Here is a 17,201-nt window from a genome sequence, read left to right as displayed (position 1 = left end):
GTAATGTATAAATATAAATTTTGGGATTGTTGTAAAATTTAGGAAAATCTCATGTTTCTTTCACAAACAAACTATAAGATTTCAGGGCACATTTCAAGATTTTTTGTACAGTGACTAATCTTCAATGCTCTCTATTAATGACAGTAACCAGTTTGTCATTGATGTCCTTGTAGGAGGGCATATCATGAGTTCTATTATCTTTGTTATGTCTTTCATGTTAAATCTACCAGAAATTTCAATGTTTTATCAGTGTGTTCATATGATCTGCTCCTCCTCTTCATTAACTGCATTATCAAACAATCATCACTCTTACTTAAAATTGATCTTATTCTCTTAATGGATTAGTAGCTTTTGGTACCATTTGAAAAATGCTGTTATGCTTTGCTTGATTTCAGACTGATTTCTACTGATTTAAATGCTCACCTTTATCACTTGTACTTCATTCACTTTACAACTTGTATTCCATTCTTAAAGTTTTCTTTATTTTGTACTAAAGATTGAACTCAGGGGCACTGTACCACTGAGCTACATCCCTGGCCCTTTTAAATTTTATTTTGAGATAGGGTCTTGCTAAATTGCTGAGACTGGCCTCAAACTTGGGATCATCTGTCCTCAGCCACCTTAGTCATTGGGATAACAGGTGTGCATCACACACGAGGCTGTATTCCATTTTAAAATCCAATTTTTTAGTTTTTAAATAAATTTAAAGATACTAAAAAAGGTATCCTTCGTATAGTTCTAACTCTCTTGAGTCAGCAATTTCTCACTTGTTTTTTTAAAAATTTCTGCTAGGTGCAGTGGTGCATGCCTATAGTTCCAGTAACTTGTGCCAGTACCACAATATATTAATTACTGTAGCTTTAAGGTAAGTTTTAATACTGGGGAGTGATTCCTTTAACTTTGTAGTTCTTTGTTGAGATTATTTTGACTCTTCTGTGTTCCTTCCATTTACATATTAATTTAATTTTTATTTTATTTTTTATTTTTTTTTATTTTTTATTTTTTTTTTAGAGAGAGTGAGAGAGGAGAGAAAGAGAGAGAGAGAGAGAGATAATTTTTAATATTTATTTTTTAGTTCTCGGCAGACACAACATCTTTGTTGGTATGTGGTGCTGAGGATCGAACCCGGGCCGCACGCATGCCAGGCGAGCGCGCTACCGCTTGAGCCACATCCCCAGCCCTAATTTAATTTTTAAAAAATATTTAAATCTTCACTCAATTCACAAATTATTTTGAGTGCATGAATACTAGTTGTTTTAATACTATTTAAAAAATACCTTTGATCCAGGTGGGATGGCACACGCCTATAATCCCAGTGGCTCAGGAGGCTGAGGCACGAGGATCGTGGGTTCAAAGCAAGCCTCAGCAATGGCAAGGTACTAAGCAACTCAATGAGACCCCGTCTCCAATTAAAAATTAAAAATAGGGCTTGGGATGTGGCTCAGTAGTTGAGTGCCCCTGAATTAAATCCCTGGTAACCCCTGCCCCCCAAACAAAACAAAACAAACAAAAAAACTTTGAAAAACCATTTTATCAGTGTTAAATACTTCTATTATTCCATATCATAAACCAACCTACTCTTTTGCCAATAACATAGATTATTTAGATTTATAAAAGCTACTAATACCTAGTAGAGTGAATCCCTCCTTTCTAGGTAATTTCTGGGCTATTTTCTTTTGTAATTCAATGAAAAAAGACCCTACATCTTTACAAATATTAGGCTTACTCATTTAAGAATATAATATTTCTTTCTGCTTATTTAAGTCTTTTTATTATGTCCCTTGGTTTTAAGTTTTTTTTCATACAGGTCTCTACATTTATTTTATTAAATATTAAGATCCCAAAGTAACATCTATATGTAAAATTTTTAGCTCTACACATCTTAGATGCAGTCCATGGAATTTTAATCCCTATCTATGTTAGGGACATTCCACAGAATTTTTTATTTTAAGGACTTCTATTCATTTTATCTTGCTGGTACATTTGCCCTGACACCAGCTACCATACCTCCATGCTTGACCTATACAGTCCAAGAAGTTCAAGAACAAAGATTGCATTTCTGCTTTTCAGTATGCATGTAGGTGACCAGTTTTCTCTCCTATGACCCATCACTGTGATAAACTGTGCAAATATACTTCCCAATATCAAGCCATCCTTTCATTACTGAAGTGACTCTGCTTGGCAAAGGGTACAGGCTAATTAACTTTGAGGTGTCTATGTCTTGCTTTCTGATTATGATACCTAGTTCCTCAAGGGCAGGGAATGAATATAATGCTTCTTTGTGACCCTGGCAAAGCACTTGTACTAGGCACAGTGCTACTGACAGTCTTTTCATGGATCAATAATTAATCAATATTTATCAAAGACCACTTTTGTGCCAAGCACTGTGCTAGGTTCTACAGACATCAGGATGAACAAGACAGGCTTAATGATTTCATGGAGATCACAGTTACTACAGTTTATGCACATAGAAAGCACTGAATAATTAAATGAATGAGTAAAATAAGTGCATTGCTCTAGGGCCTTGAAAAACACCAAACTGTGATTTAAAGTTCCTGAAAAAAGCTCCTCTTAGATAAGGCTATATAAAGAGCCAACAAAAGTAACATCCATGTCTTTGGCCTCCTAATCCCCATGTGATCAAACCCCAGCCAGCTGGGTTGAGGAACGGCACATGTAGCGGAGACCAAGAAAACAGAGCTGGCCTCCGCCTTCAAAAGTAAAGCCTGGACAAGTTCTTGGAGCATGGGTCAACAGGAAATGTTTTAAAGAGGATATATGAAGGGAGAGGAGTCTCCTGGGTTTATTCCGAGGCTGCCAGACACATCTCACTGTCAGACACATTGCCAGACAACTGGAGTAGGTGCCCTGATGGAAAGAGCAGGTTCTCTGCCACGGAAATGAAGTGGAGTGAGAGGTGGCATGGAGAAGGCAGGAGGAAAGAGCAACCCAACTACACTTTACCAGGCTCCACGTCTCTCCTGCCCTGTTGTTCAAGCCATGCTGGCATGTGGGACTCCCTAGGAAATAGCTGCTGCTTCTGAGGGCTGCCGCAAGAGAGACAGCATAGCAGTATCTCCAGGCACTGCTGGGTCACACGGGTCACCGCTCATGGTCCTCAAGGGCAGGGAGGACCATGAGGCTGCAGGACTTTTGCTCCTCCTCCTCCCAGCTTTCCTCAGTGTTCTCCCTGTGGCACTGGGCAGGGCAGGTGGGGGTAAGCAGAGGTCCAGTGAGAAGACGGGGCTTGCTCCCCAGAGAATCTCTAGGAGAAATCAGGAGGGTTCTGGTCTCTATGCCTCCAGAGTAGGAGTCCTTCTTGGTTCTGCTTGCTTTTCCAGAAACATCAGCACCAGAGGGCAGGAGAAGGGATATTTTAGTCTCAGCAACAAAGTGGAGAAAACAGTTCTCTCAGCCCCTAATATGCCCCACCTCAGGAAAGGAAAAAAGTTCAGTGTGTACAGAGGGAAAGGGGGGAAAGATTCTATTTTCTTTCACAATAAAGAAAAGTCAACAGGATGTTCTCCAAAGCTACAAATATACTTTTTCAAACAGTAAATATCTCTATTAGCAGCACGATGCCAGTTGGCTAATTCTGTCTGTCTCAGTAAAACCTTTCCAAAAAACGCTCCTGCTCTTGTGTAATGTCTATTTACAAAAACAGCTCTTTTGCATTTTCAATTTGCTGGGTTTCTCAATCTTTTGTTTCCTCACCCCCTCTACTGCAGAGGCAGAGACAAGAGGCAGACCCAGATGGCAGTTGGGTGGGGATCCCCTGGTCACCCCGGCAGATCTCTCCATCCCTGCCTTCTTGGGAGAGTCCTCCACTCCCATTACAAAGAAGAGTGGAGCGAGGCTAATAGCTTGACATGCTTCCCTGTCTTCACTTGGCTTCCAGAATTTGTTTCTAGTGAACGTGAGTCTGGTCTCTGCCTGGGGTGGAAAGAGCCCTGAAGTGACTCAGTCTCCTCCGCCCGGTACCCTTCTGATATCTCTGGCTGGGCAAGAGATGCACAGTGCTGGGGGAGGTAAGGGAGGTGAGAAGGGAGGGAGGGCTGAGCAAGAGTGGGCGGTGGTTGATAGTGGCTGAAATCCTGGCTCCCCAGGGAGTGGTCTGGGCCTGAGTCACTGTCTCGGCAAGAGCAGGAAGGTGGGCGAAAGGCAGCAGCTTCTGCAGGCTACAAGGACCGGCCCTTCCCCCCGTCCTTCTGTGGCTCTGTCCTCGGGCTGCCACCTGTTCTGGTCTCAGGCCCTATGAGGCTGCCACCTTAAAAATCTGAGAGAGAATGCAGGAGGGCCAGGGCCAGGCAGGGCTTATGTAGTCATCTGGCTCCGGTGGAACAGTTGCTTGTTGGATCCATCCTCTCCAGATGAAGGGCCAGCTGGCCGCAATGCCAAGGGCCAGGGAAAGTTCAGTCTGAGCGAGGACATAAGAGACCCCCTCAGAGGGGCAGTGACCTGAGCTGAAACCATTCATCTCAGTGCCCATGACCACAGCCTCTGGCCTAATTAACTGGATCCAAAACCAGAGCACATGGAACATGACCCTGACCTGCCATCAGTCCGAGGAGGGGTGCGTGTGTGTTTAAAAATAAAAGGCATGACTCTGTGACTTGGCTGACTTGTTACTGTGACCAGAACAATCCTTGGGCTCAGCTGTGATCCCTTCTTCCCCATGGCTCCCTAGGATGCCCTCTGAAAAGCAGACAGAATGAATCACACGATGTTAGGTCATGTGAGAGTCAGGGGATATTCTAATTAAAGTGACCATTTATTGAGCATCTACTATTGCCAGATCCTATGCTTCTGATACATCAGTTCACTTGAAGTGGTCCCCTCCTATACTTCACTGGATGAAGATGGACTCCAGAGCCATAGTGCTGGGGTTAAAATCTTAGCTCTGCTGATCACTGGCTTGAGACTTATGACAAGTTCCCTCGCCTTGCGAGGTTACAGGTTCCTTGTCTATGAAGTGGGATGAAAATCTACTTAATTTTACAAGGTCTCTGTGAGGGTTAAGAGTTTAATGCTTAAAACAGCACCCAAGCTTGCAGTAAGTGGTCTGTAAGGATTTGCTGTGAAGGTGGGGGAGGGTATCTTGGTGAGGAAGATCACACCATGGCCCAGAAGGGGTGACTGCACTGAGTCACAAAAAGATAAGTATACTGCAGTGAATGGTTAGGAAATCTGAAACTATTTCTTCTGTTTTAAGGACAAGCAGCTGTCCCATTCCATAATGCATCATAACCAGGCTCAAGTTATACAACTGTTTAAACCTGAGTGGTGACTTCCTCCTGAACAGTGGAAGAATTTGTGACAGAAGTGTGAAGGCTGCTGCAGCAACACCTGGAGGACAAGAAATTCAGGGAGGCAGGAGACTCTTAGTATCTGACAGACAAGTTGTCACCTATTCTATTCTAATCTGAGGGGTAGGAAACGGGTTTCCCCATTTTATAAGAAGAAAACATAAGGCATTCGGAGCTGACAGGCTTGTTCTGCTTACTCAGCAAGCAAGAGAGATAGCTCAGATGGCCTCATTTCCACCCATAGGCTCACAGTGCCCAGGTGGAACTCCAAGAGCACCAGACCAGCAGTGCCACTTCTAAGGCATTCTCTCTAATCTCACTCTCACTTCAGTCTCCTACCCCCAGGAACTGATGAAGAGCTCCCACACTACCCTTTCCCTCTTCTCTGCTGAAAGTTTGGCCCTTGGGAAGCAGGAGGTAAAAGGAGCAGGGCTGAGGATGGAAACAAGACTTTTGGTTCCTCCCTATATCATCCCGGGCCCTGGCCAGAGGGCAACCATTCTCATGCGATGGAAAGTGAGGTCTGCCCTGGTGATGATCAAAAAAATAAAAAAGTATGAAATACTGCAAACATTCAAAAAGTTATAGAGAATATATACTAACTATTCATGGATCTACCAAATGGCTTTGTCAAATTCAAACTTTAAGCCATACTTGCTTCAGGTCTTATCTTTAAGCAATAGTCAGAACTTCAATGAGACTGAACATCTTTGTATGGATTTTTGTCCCTATGGCTTTCGTTTCTGGAAAGTGTTGGATAAATGTTCTTTACAACTACCCCTCTGGATTTCTCATTTTAACCCTGCAAAAGCAACCAAACTAACAACACTATCTTTAGCTAGCTGGAATCAAAAGCTAGCTTCTAGTTTGAATAGGTATTTTTCTAACTGGGGTCCATGCAGAACAGTATCACAAAGCTTCTGCCCAAGTGCTGGTTTTTGAAGCCAGGGCACATAGATCACTTAGTCTACCTACATCATTCCATTATCATACATATCAAAGGTAGTCATAAAAGCAACTGAGGTGAGTTGTTCTTTAAAACACACAAAAAAGAACATACTAGGGTATATTGCACATATACTGAAATGCATGCATGTGAGTTATAATGTCCAAAGATATTTCTAACAGCAAGTGTGCTCAAAATTTTTTGGAAGTTTTGGTCCAAGTTGGCCTCCCTGGCTCCTTTCTTTCTCTTTTCTGAGCTGTCCCACAGGCTACTGCCAAATAATCTGAATAAATCATTTCTTTTGTTAAGCCACTTTCCTGTTCAAGAACCTTCAATTTCCCAAAGGCGAGGCTCAATTTCGATTTCTCAGCATGGCACTGAAAGCACTATAAATGTGCCCCAAGCTAAGAATGCCAATTCTCACCAATGAAGCCTTTGCTCAACCATTATTCACTGCACCCAAACTAGCCTCCTGACTGTCTGCGTCAAATACTCTCAATATATCTCTCTGCACACACCTTTTCCATGCCATTCTGGTAGCCAGATCCCTCTCTCATTCGCCATGGAAACGGTATGTGTTTGATAAATCAGAGTCTAGTTAAAATTCTATCTCCCGCTTGAAGTCCTTCTTGTTGAAACCATGCTGACATTCAGTGATCAGATGTCCTTTCTTGGACTCCCTAGCACTTTGCAGACACTGGCTGAAGACAGGGTCTGACTCATAATCTTTCAAATGCCTCCCCAACACTTAACAGAGACCTCTGACTACTCTAAATGTTTAATAAACATTAAAATAGCAAATATTTGTTGAGAATCATCTATATGCATCACATTACACAGATGCTCCTCAACATATGATGGGATTACACCCTAATAAACCCACTGTTAAGATAAAAAGATCTTGAATGAGAAATGCATTTACTACACCTAACCTACAGAACATCCCACCTTAGCAACACAATCCTCAGTAGAATATCAGTTGTTTACCCTCAGGACTGCAGGGTGGATTGGGAGCTGCAGACCAAACCTGAGGAATACCCAAATTTAAGGGGCAAACTAGAGCCTGTATTCAGAAAGGGATTACATCTGCAGACAGACTCCATTCTTTTAACTCTGCCATTAGGACAGCAGACTGTGTGCTTGGGTTATCTATTTCATGCTACACAGAGAAAGGTTGATGGGCCACAGTGAGCAACCAAACCAGAACCCGAACACAGCACTCTACCTCCCAAACTTTTCTGTACTTCCTCTAATTTCCTTCTTTCTCAAACTACCAGACCCCTAGATATAGGAAGAGTTCCTCCTGTGTTCTTTCTTGTCATAAGATCATCTAGGTATATGGTTCCAGGGAAGGCTACTATTCCTGGAGACAGCTAAATTAGACTAAGATCATTACACTTAATTCTCTCACCATTCCATAATAAAGACAAACATACAAAAGTAGAGATAAGAGGAAGGGAGAGAGAGAGGAAGGAAAAGAGAAAAGGGGGGAGAGGGAGGGGAAAGCATTTGGCTTGGGGTCAAGATGTGAATCAGTGATCTAAGATGTGAATATCGAATGCTTTCTTCCTGGCAAGAGAGATCACTGAGTTGTCTTGCTGAAAGGCAAATGGGTAGATAATGCAGTAAGGCAGCAGGTACCCACTAAATAAACTGGGTGGGCGGGCTGCCTGCACAGAGGAAGCAGAGAACAAAACCTTCTCAATCTTCACGTAAAGTCCACAGTGTGCATAGGGCATCAATATTGGACATTTCTCACTGTGACATTTTGAAAGCCCAGCCTATAACAGAACAATGGTTACCCTTTGGGGACCATGGGCCATGTGCCCCTAGGCCTTATTTAACTATGGCTGGCATAGCCCATGTACTTGGTGAACTTGACCTTGGGCATCAGCCTCCCATGATGTCTCTACGTCACTCTGGTCTCTTCCCCTACTGAGAATTCCAGTCTCAGATGAATGGATGGATTCATTCTGGGAGCAGGAAAACCACTCTGGGAATGAATCAGAAGCACCCAGCCCTGGTCCCCTTGCCAGCCATTGAGCTAGGAACTGAGTGTAATTGTGTGCCCAGGCGCCGGTGCTGGTCCCCTCACATGGAGAGAGGGTCAGGGTCCACGCAAGATATGACGTCGGCACCCTCTAAGGAGGAAAAGAAAGGAATCTCAGCTTTGAGGGACAAAGCACCCTTTTGGTTGTGACCCTCAGTCCAAGGAGGTACCAAGATGTGCATATACTGGTAAATTAGTTCTACTTCACAAAAATCTCAGCTCCTGTTTGTTAGATAGCTGCCAATTTCAATTCTCTCCAACCTCATGGACTTTAGGAAATGGGGGGCCAGTTTTTCAGATTAGAAACTTTCTGCAAGACAAGAGGAAACAACTTGCCTCAGCTCACCCAGAGAATAATTTACCTTCAGTGGTCTCTGTTCTACTGTTCTTCCAATTAGAGAAGAAAAGATGAATTCAGTTTTTTAATTTGTAAGTGCCAATCAAAACAACATAAAGCATCTGACTTTCTGCTTCTTTCTTAAACAATCTGGCAAGAGAACTCCAAAGATTCAGGATGCAGAGGACAAGATAATACCTTATCATACTTATAAGGCTTAGGGGCACAAAGGATAACCATTGTTCTGGAGTAGGCTGGGCTTTCAGAATGTAACAGTGAGAAATTTCTATACATGATGTATACATATTGTACACTTTGTTCTATACATATTGTACACTTTGCATAAAGAGTGGTATATTACAAGGTTGGGAGACCCAGTCTAGCATTTTAAGAAAGAAATTTCTCTAAGGGAACTGAAGAAAGGGAACTTTGCCCATCCCTAGCCAGGTTATAACAAGAAAAGTTACCTTTTTAGGGTTCAGCCCCTGTTGGCCTCCTGTAGACAAAGACGGAGGGAAAAGGAGCAGCTCCAGCTGGGGCTTATCAGGGGATTTCTCCAGGCTTCCCTCTCTTGCTGCTGACTGTCTGACATTTGCCCATCAATCTTGGGCTAAGAAGCAGGTGGAGGAGGGGTCAGAAATGGTTTGAATATTATATTAGAGAGCTAGCCTGGACACTGATTGACATCAGCTGCTTGTGGCCAGGGGTCAGTCTCTGCTGATGGCCGAGCATCAGAGGTCAAAATCCTTCCTGAAGGATAATCTACTATTTTCATTTATTCATAACAGATTATCATGCACTCACTTTGCACAAACAAGTTAGACTCTGAGCATGTTCCCTACGTTAGTGTGACTGGGTTTTAATTCATCTTGCACATTCTGGGGGTCAAATTATTCATACAAGTGCCTTAGAGGTGGATCTCCTGAGGTTCAGGTGTTGTGAATATACAGGTTCTGGGGCCTGATGGCAAGGTAAGAGCCCTCACAAGGCAGCTTCTAAGGAAGCTCCATGGTTGTCTCCTGGGGACGTAAATAATCCAGACCCAGTAACAGGGATTGCGAACTGAATCTTACAAAATAAATCAATCACTAAACATTATGAAGTGTCTACCATGACCCAAATATCACAGAACTCTGCGGCAACTGGAGTTGTGACTCCACTACTCTGAAGACTCCTTGGCATCTATTCTCATGGTTTCAGTTTCCTTAAGGTTCAAAGCCTCTATTTTAGAGGGAGAGTAGTGGGTCATGGCCCCAGAAAAGACTTAAACCTAGTCCAATCCCACACTGGGCGGGTGAATGTACATTGTCATCCTGGCCCCTTCCAAAGGAAATTCACTTTTGAAGACGGTAAAGTGGTGCAAAAACCAGTTATCTGAAGGCGAGTAGTTTTCGTTCACTAATCTGAGGCAGGCGGGCGGCGGTGGAGAGATGTTCTCGGGGGCCAAAGAAGACACCAACTCTACTTCAACAGATACTTAATGAAAGAGAGAACAAGGAAGTCCCTCACTCAAGGAGATGGGAGGAAACGGGTCCGGCTCCTTGGAAGAGACAGAGTAGGAAACAGGATCAGACGCGGGGTCCCAGGCTAAGGGCATCCTCCGGCCCGTATCCCTGGGAGTCCTGCGTAGAGCAGGCGGCTCTCCAGGAACGACCCCGGAGCTGGGGCTCTCGGGCCGGCTCTGGGGTGAGGGGTCGGTGCAGGAAGGGCGGGTGCCGGGACTCCGAAGTGACGCAGAGGCCAGACGCACGGCGGGCTGCGGCTCCAGCCATCCCCTGCCGCCCCGGCCTCACTCACCAGCTCATGGTCCCGAACCTGGGCCGCCCGCCGGGGTCCTCCGCCGCAACTCGGTCCTCTGGGATCACTTCCGGATTCAGACAGTCTCCAGGAAGTGACGCAATCACGCCCCCTCTGCCCGGAAGAGGCAGGCAGGAGGGCGGGGCCCGGCGGGTTAACCCTTTGGCCGCCGCGTGTTGGCCGCGGAGTTTCCCTTGCTGGCGACTCTCCTGCCCAGGCTTGGGATTTTGAGGCTCGGCCTGCCGCCGAGGCAGGAGGACCTCTGGAGGCGTTTTCAGCCGTCAACACCGACTCACAAAATTCTCTTCCACTTCCCAATAAGGGTCCTTAACGGGCTCATCACCTGTCTTAAGGTTTCTAGTCCTGAGACTGGGGAGCAGTGTCCATGGGGGAAGGATCCATTGGAGACACAGTGTGAGGGAGACTCAATTTGCCCTATACTCTTCCAGTTTTTAAATGTTATATTCCGCACATGCATTGCGTGTTACAACACATAGATCTTTCCCTCCTTCAGGATGGCCTAGGGCTCAAATGCAAATAGAATAGGTGCTTTGCGGGCTGAAACATTCTGTAGACCTACTCAACAAGACTCTGAGTAAGGATTGCTCCCAAGCTGCTGGTCCTTCCCTTTGGTGGTCTCCTCTACAGGACCCAATGATATGAATGGTCCCACTCTTTCTATGCCTTCATTTAATAAATATTAACTGAGCTCTTGCAATTTTGCAGGATCTTTCAAATCTTAAGGATACAGCCACACAAAAGAAGTTTTGATCCTGCCCTCTGCCCTCCCAGAGCTGCTTTCTTGCAGAAGGAAGTAAACAGGCAGTTACAGTAATAATACAGGAAGGGATATAACAAGACTAGGGCAGCCTGTAAGGGGACCCCTAAGTCTCACGTGGGGCAATAGTGAAGGTTTCCAGGAGGAACCATTGTGGAAACCAAGCTCTGAAGGTGGAATCAGGCCAGCTGAATCTGAGATGAGGGGTGTGGAGGGCACACAGAGGGAACTTGCCATGGCTAAGAAGAGGACTGAGGGCCAGTAAGCAATTGACTTGCCTCAGGTCTCCCAAAGTCAGACTTTAGGGCCTCAGTCCCTCATAAGCTGCCTGGGATTCTGGGATGAATTGTATTTCTCAACCCAAACAGCTCCCTCTCTAAGGAGAGAGAAGAGCTGGCAGTGATGTCCGTGCTGGCCCTCACAAAGACCTGCTTTCTGAAATTCTTCAAATGACCCTCAACTGTTTCATAAGCTGCCTGGGGAGCAACCAAGGCAGTGATCTAGACAATAAGAGATATATGATTTGTTCTGACATACTAGGGTGCAGTAGAGGGCTCAAGAGTGTGGGACATAGGGGCCAGTCGCTATTTTGTGTTTTCTGTTTCCACTCAAAAGGGTTCACAGTTTAATTCAAACAAGTTTTCTAGTGAAAGGTGGCTCCCCAAGCATATCACACAGATCAGCTTCATCACCGAGTTATTTTTCAGGAAATGGGCCAACATGAACACAAGAACAGCCTTGGAGAGAAAAGAAGTCCCCAAAGGGCAGCCTGGGTAGAGAGCATGGGTGGAGAATCGTCAGTCCTTGCAGCCTTGCAGAAGATTTAATGGATGGAAGGGGTGTTTTTGAGTCTCTGGTGCTTTAGCACCTGTGGATGGCTCCCCCACCTACATCCTCCCTTCTCCCATACTCTGTCTTCCTCAGGGATTCTGCAGTGATAAATATTTCCAAAAATGTTAGCCTGCCATATACCAAGGGAAGTCTGTTTCAGGGATGGGAGTGGAGGTAGCAGACACATCTTGTAGGATGAGAATGAATAGGTTCTGGACTAAAAGACTGGAGGATACCAAGGCTTTAGTTCCATATTTGACGACATGACTGACTTCAGACAAGATGTGACCTCAGTCACATCTCTCCTGGCCTTGGTCCCCTCCTCTATAAGTGAATGACAAGATAACATCACCAAAATCTCCCACATTCAAATTCTTAGTCCACTGTCACATTGACTCTACAGGCTTTTGGGAATAGGTGAATAGAGGAGGCCAGTGAGGCAGGTCCTTAACAGAGGGACAAGCCCAGAGAAGTTGTTGCGGAGATGAAGCTAGGTATGAATCTTATGGGAGGGAAGGAGTCACCTGAGGCCTGACTGGGACTGTGCTCAAACCTTTAATGTAGTCAGCAAGGAATAGTCAGGGCCCTGGCTCTGGTTCCAAATGGCTTGAGGGTGTCTGTTCCTTCCTTAGGGCTTCATCATCCTTGATCACAATGTAAAGGTTCCTGGTTCTATCTGGGATGGCAAATAGGTGTCATTCCATATGCTAACTTGGATCATTCATTGCTGCCTGCTTGGAGTGTTGTGTTGAGGATTCTAGAGAATCTACCATTGGCGGGAGAGTTCTGTGATTGATTAGTAATGTCTGTCTTGGACCAGTCGTGGACATGTGATGTATATATGTCATTTTTTAAAATGTTGTCATTATTTTAGCTGAGTTACTCGTTGAGCACGCATGACATACTGGGTAAGAAAGTAGTTCTCATTTAATTCTTACCACCCTATGAGGTAGGTACTACTATTATTATCATTTTACAGAGGCGAGGGCTAAAACATAGCCATGGCGTGGTGAAGCAAAAATTCCAACCATGTGTCCTGGCTCTGACCCTTGTGCTTTTCACCACTATGGTATCCCCCCCCCTCCCCCGTTCCTTGGTTCCTGAGGTTCCTGCCTCTGACAATCGATGGCTCTATTGAGGCACAGCGAGGTCCCAAAGCACCAAGGAGATGGAGTCATAAGAAGCGTATGGACTGAAGGCCAGGTTGGCAGTACAGGACCAGGCACCTAAGAAGGAATTGACTGTTGCTCCGCCTCATCCTGGGAGCTTTTATATGCTTCCTCCCCTCTGGAAACCTGCGACCAGCAGATGGCAGTACCTGGCAGGGTTGGGAGCAAAGGGCAGCCCCTGGCTTGGCATGGCAGCCCTTTAGGGACCAGGCAGCCCAGATGTCAAGGAAAGCAAGAACAAATGAGGGTGTGGAGGAAGGATAGCCATGGGTCCAGAGGAGGAGGACTGACCTTAGACCTGCAGAAGCCTCATCGGCCAATGATTTAGTCCCACCCAGCAGTGGGAGCCTCTGGGCTTGCATCTCATGGAGCCTGCTGTAGCTTTTTTTTCCTCCACTCTGGGAGAATGACTAACTTTAAGGACTAAAAAAAAAAAAGTGTTTTGATTACACTGCCTTTTTACCAACTGGGAGCATTAGTCACCGTGGATTGCTGCAGATAACGGGGAAGGCAAGCAGCGTCCCCCTCCTCCCCCTCCTTCTCTCTGATTAGCTCACAGGCCCAGGGAGGAGACGAGTGAGAGAGAGTGTACCCAGGAGGGAAAACAGCCCCCACCCTGACGATGTATTCCCCAGGCATCAGGCCAAGGGCTGCTAGGGCCATGGAGCTGTTAGGTTGGGGCTGGGCAGCCCCCTCACAGTGGTCTCTGAGGTAGGCCCAGTCCAGTGGTAGAGGTGCTCACTAGAGAAAATTGGCAGAAGGGTCACTCAGCCAAGGCCCCTGAGGTCTGAGGTGGCTCTAGGTGCCCTGGTTGGAGCAGAATATACCCAGGAAGGGGACATGGGAGGAAGTCACTGTGATATGGGGATAGTGCTCAAGCCGTGGTGTGGCTAACAACTGCTGCCTTGGGCTGGGGCCCTCGGGGTTCTGACTGGGGTTGAGAAGTTGCTGGCAGGTGGACATGGTGCCCACATCCTATTCCCATACTTCCCCTCTGTCCCTGAGGGGCAGAGCCTCATACATTGAATGGCCTTCCTGCCCACAGGGGCCACTTTGCTCCCACCTTGGTGCTGGGGGGCCGAAGGGCTAAGGCACTCTTCCAGTCTGGCCTGTTGACCCAGGGTGCCAGCTCAGGGTCTTCTTGGGGACTCTGAAGCAGAGAGGGATAGAGCTGGACTGCTTCAGGAACAGGTTAACTATGTGAGTCCTGGCCCTTTGGCTCAGCTCCCAGTAGTGGTCCACTCTGGAAAGGAGATGTTCATCTGAGTGGCCCTTCAAGTGGCAGGACCATGGATATTTATGTGAAGGATTTTGAGCATTAGGACAAATAATGTTTTTAGGACAAAAGATAGAAACACTATTTTACTTCTTCTCTAAGGAGCAGAATGGAAGTTTTGCTGGGCTTTGCTGATTTGCTTTTGAAAATAATGTTTGAAAAGAAAACATCCACAGGTGTTTGATGTTTTCTGGCCTCATAAAGCTTCCATAGCACTGCATTATAGCAAATAGGGTTGAAACAGTAGGAGCAGTTCTTCTGGAGGCCTATGAGGTGTCCCCCAGCCCCAGGGCTATAGCTGCTATAAAGTGTCCAGGCCCTGGGGTTGTCCCCTCAGCTCCAGAGTCTTTTTAGGCTTTGCTTTCCCTAGTATCTTATGGCTGGTATATGATGCTCCCCACCCCCACTGACTGCCTCTTGCAGTTCCCAATAGTCATAACTACCATTGTGGATGAAGCATGTTACACATGAACACAGATAATGTGTTCTTCTCAGCCACTTAGTGGGACAGCTCCTCAAATTATGTCCTTTTTACAGATGAGGAAACTGAGGCTGAACTAGCTGCCCAAGGCCATAGATTTGATCATGAGAAGCATGAATGTTTAAACCCAGGCTGTCTAAATTGCCTTGGAGTATAAAAGAAAGTAGCATAAAGTGGTGGCGGTACGGGGAGCTGGTATTTAAAAGTTTTGCTTCCTTAAGTCATGTCCTTAGTGCTTGCTGCTTCTCTGGAGAAGTATGATGAGGCTTGCTGGGCTAAAGGTCAAATCAAAGTCCCTCCTGCTTGGTGTCTGTACCACCCAGAGGTCAGCTTGCAGCCAGCAGGTTTCCCTATATGGGAAGTTAGTAGGTGGACTACATAGTTTGGGCTGATGGTGGAGGAATAGAGTAGGTTTGGGAATTTTGTCTCTTGGCTGGGATAAAATTCCAGCTAAATCCATAGGGTGTCCTGAGTGAGTACAGCTCCCTGGAGTGTGTGGCTTTCCTAGGGAACCCTTGCAGGTCCCCCACATGGTGAGCAGACCAGGGCATGGGCATGACTGCCCTAGCCTGACCTCACTCCAGGCCTGGCTGTTCTGTGTCCGCTTCTTGCCGCTGTGGCCGAGACAGCCCCCAGACACCGGCAGGGCAGGTGGCAATTATCCCTGGGTACTGATTACACCGCAGGGCCAGTAGTGCCCCAAATAGCCCAGCAGCCCAGCCTGGTGCAGGGAGTGGGGGAGGAGAAAGGTCCTGCTGAGGAGGAAGGGGGAGGACCGAGGGGCGTGGGGCATGGATGGTCGGGAAGGGCCACCGGGGCAGGGAGGATTTCATGCGAAGTCCTCTGCCTTTTGTGCAGTCCATGACCCTTAAAGAAAGGAATGAGGTCCTATCATAGTAGACCAGACCCAGAGCAATTAGATAGGGCAACATGCCACTCAGTCTGGTCACAGAGAAAAGTGGTGCCTAGCATGAGGGGCATGTGGGGGGTCTCAGTGCTGGGTAGGAGGAGCTGGTAGTGCCATTGAGCCTGGCCAGCTGCTGCCTCTAGCCCTGGCCTGCTGAGGCTCTGGTCTGACCAGAAGGGAATTCCCAAAGAGGGAACATGGCAGGGAGGAAGAGAGGCTAGGCCAGAATGAGGAGGCTGCTGAGAACACCAGCTCCCCCTACCAGGGAGGCCAGTTGGTTGCCCCTCTTCCAGACTCAGCCACACCGTTGGCCTTGCTTGGGACTGCAACTGTCCAGGCACCGGGGCCCTCCCTCAGGGTCCTTTTTAACCAGATGCAAAGTCATGCAGCTGCCAGCTTTGGTGGCTGGGGGCCTGTGACTGGGGCCAGGGCCTATGGGATGGAGTATCTCATTGAAAGACTGGCTTGTTGCCCCTCCCATTCCTAACTATTCTCCCCTCTGACAAATGTGCTTGGACATTGGTTTCCCTGAGATGTCAGAAAGGGCTGGATCTTGCCAGGGTAGCATATCCACAGGGGTAGGAAGGCAGGGAGCACCAGTTTCTCATGCAAGTGGCAAGAATTGATAGATTGGCCCTGAAGGCATTCAGGTTGGGGGAGAGGCAGGTTCCTTTGGAGCCTCTCTGACTCCCCATAAACTGGCTTCTTTTACAGACTGCCTCTTGGTGAGCTGTGTGGATACTCAGAATGGCTATGGCATTGCATGAGACAAACAGGGAAAAGAGAGACACCCCCCTCCCACCATGCACTCCAGTCTTTTTCTGTTAGTACAAATTCCTTTGTATGGACCACCCTCCCATGGAGAGTCTACATCCATGGCAGCATCCCACCTGTCAGGGAGGGGCTGAGCTGACTCCCCTGCCTCTCTCCTGCCCTCCTTTCTTCCTTCTCTATGCTGCAGCAGAGAGAACACCAGGGCAGAGGTTGTCCCAAAATTCACCAACTTGGAGACCAGGCAGGGCAAGCACCTGGTTTTCTAGGGGTCTCTGAACAAGAGCATGACAGTGGGTCATGGTGCCCGGCCTCTACTCCATCCCTCCACCTGAGGGACTCAGCACCCATCTGGCTGCACCTGCTCAAAAGCCACCTGTGAGTTCTGAGGACTCAGGCCAGAGCAGGAGGCTGTGAGTGGCTCCCAACCACCTCTCCCAGCAGCTCTGCTAATCCAAATAAGATAGGGAAAAGGCAGTGGGAGGAAATGATAGTTTCATGGTTATTTTCAGAAAGGAAACAAAAAAAAAAAAAAGCAAACAGGAGCACACC

The 17,201-nt window shown here is 46.8% G+C and overlaps 1 protein-coding gene across 2 annotated transcripts in view; it reads right to left on the bottom strand.

Annotated features, from left to right (window-relative positions):
* The window catches only part of Bin3 (bridging integrator 3), a 37,377-nt gene extending 26,865 nt beyond the window's left edge, over positions 1-10,512 (bottom strand). Inside the window, exon 1 of one of the 2 annotated variants that reach the window (XM_026397505.2) lies at positions 10,437-10,512. In XM_026397505.2, the coding sequence (XP_026253290.2) occupies positions 10,437-10,444 (8 nt within the window). In that variant the 5' untranslated portion in view covers positions 10,445-10,512. The remainder of the gene's footprint in view (positions 1-10,436) is intronic. The other variant, XM_026397504.2, reaches the window with a different exon arrangement.
* Positions 10,513-17,201: the final 6,689 nt, after the last annotated feature.

Source organism: Urocitellus parryii, chromosome 14, assembly GCF_045843805.1.
Source record: "Urocitellus parryii isolate mUroPar1 chromosome 14, mUroPar1.hap1, whole genome shotgun sequence".
Lineage (NCBI taxonomy): Eukaryota > Metazoa > Chordata > Mammalia > Rodentia > Sciuridae > Urocitellus > Urocitellus parryii.
Note: the sequence above shows the minus strand (reverse complement) of the source record. Positions and strands in the feature narration are given on the sequence as shown.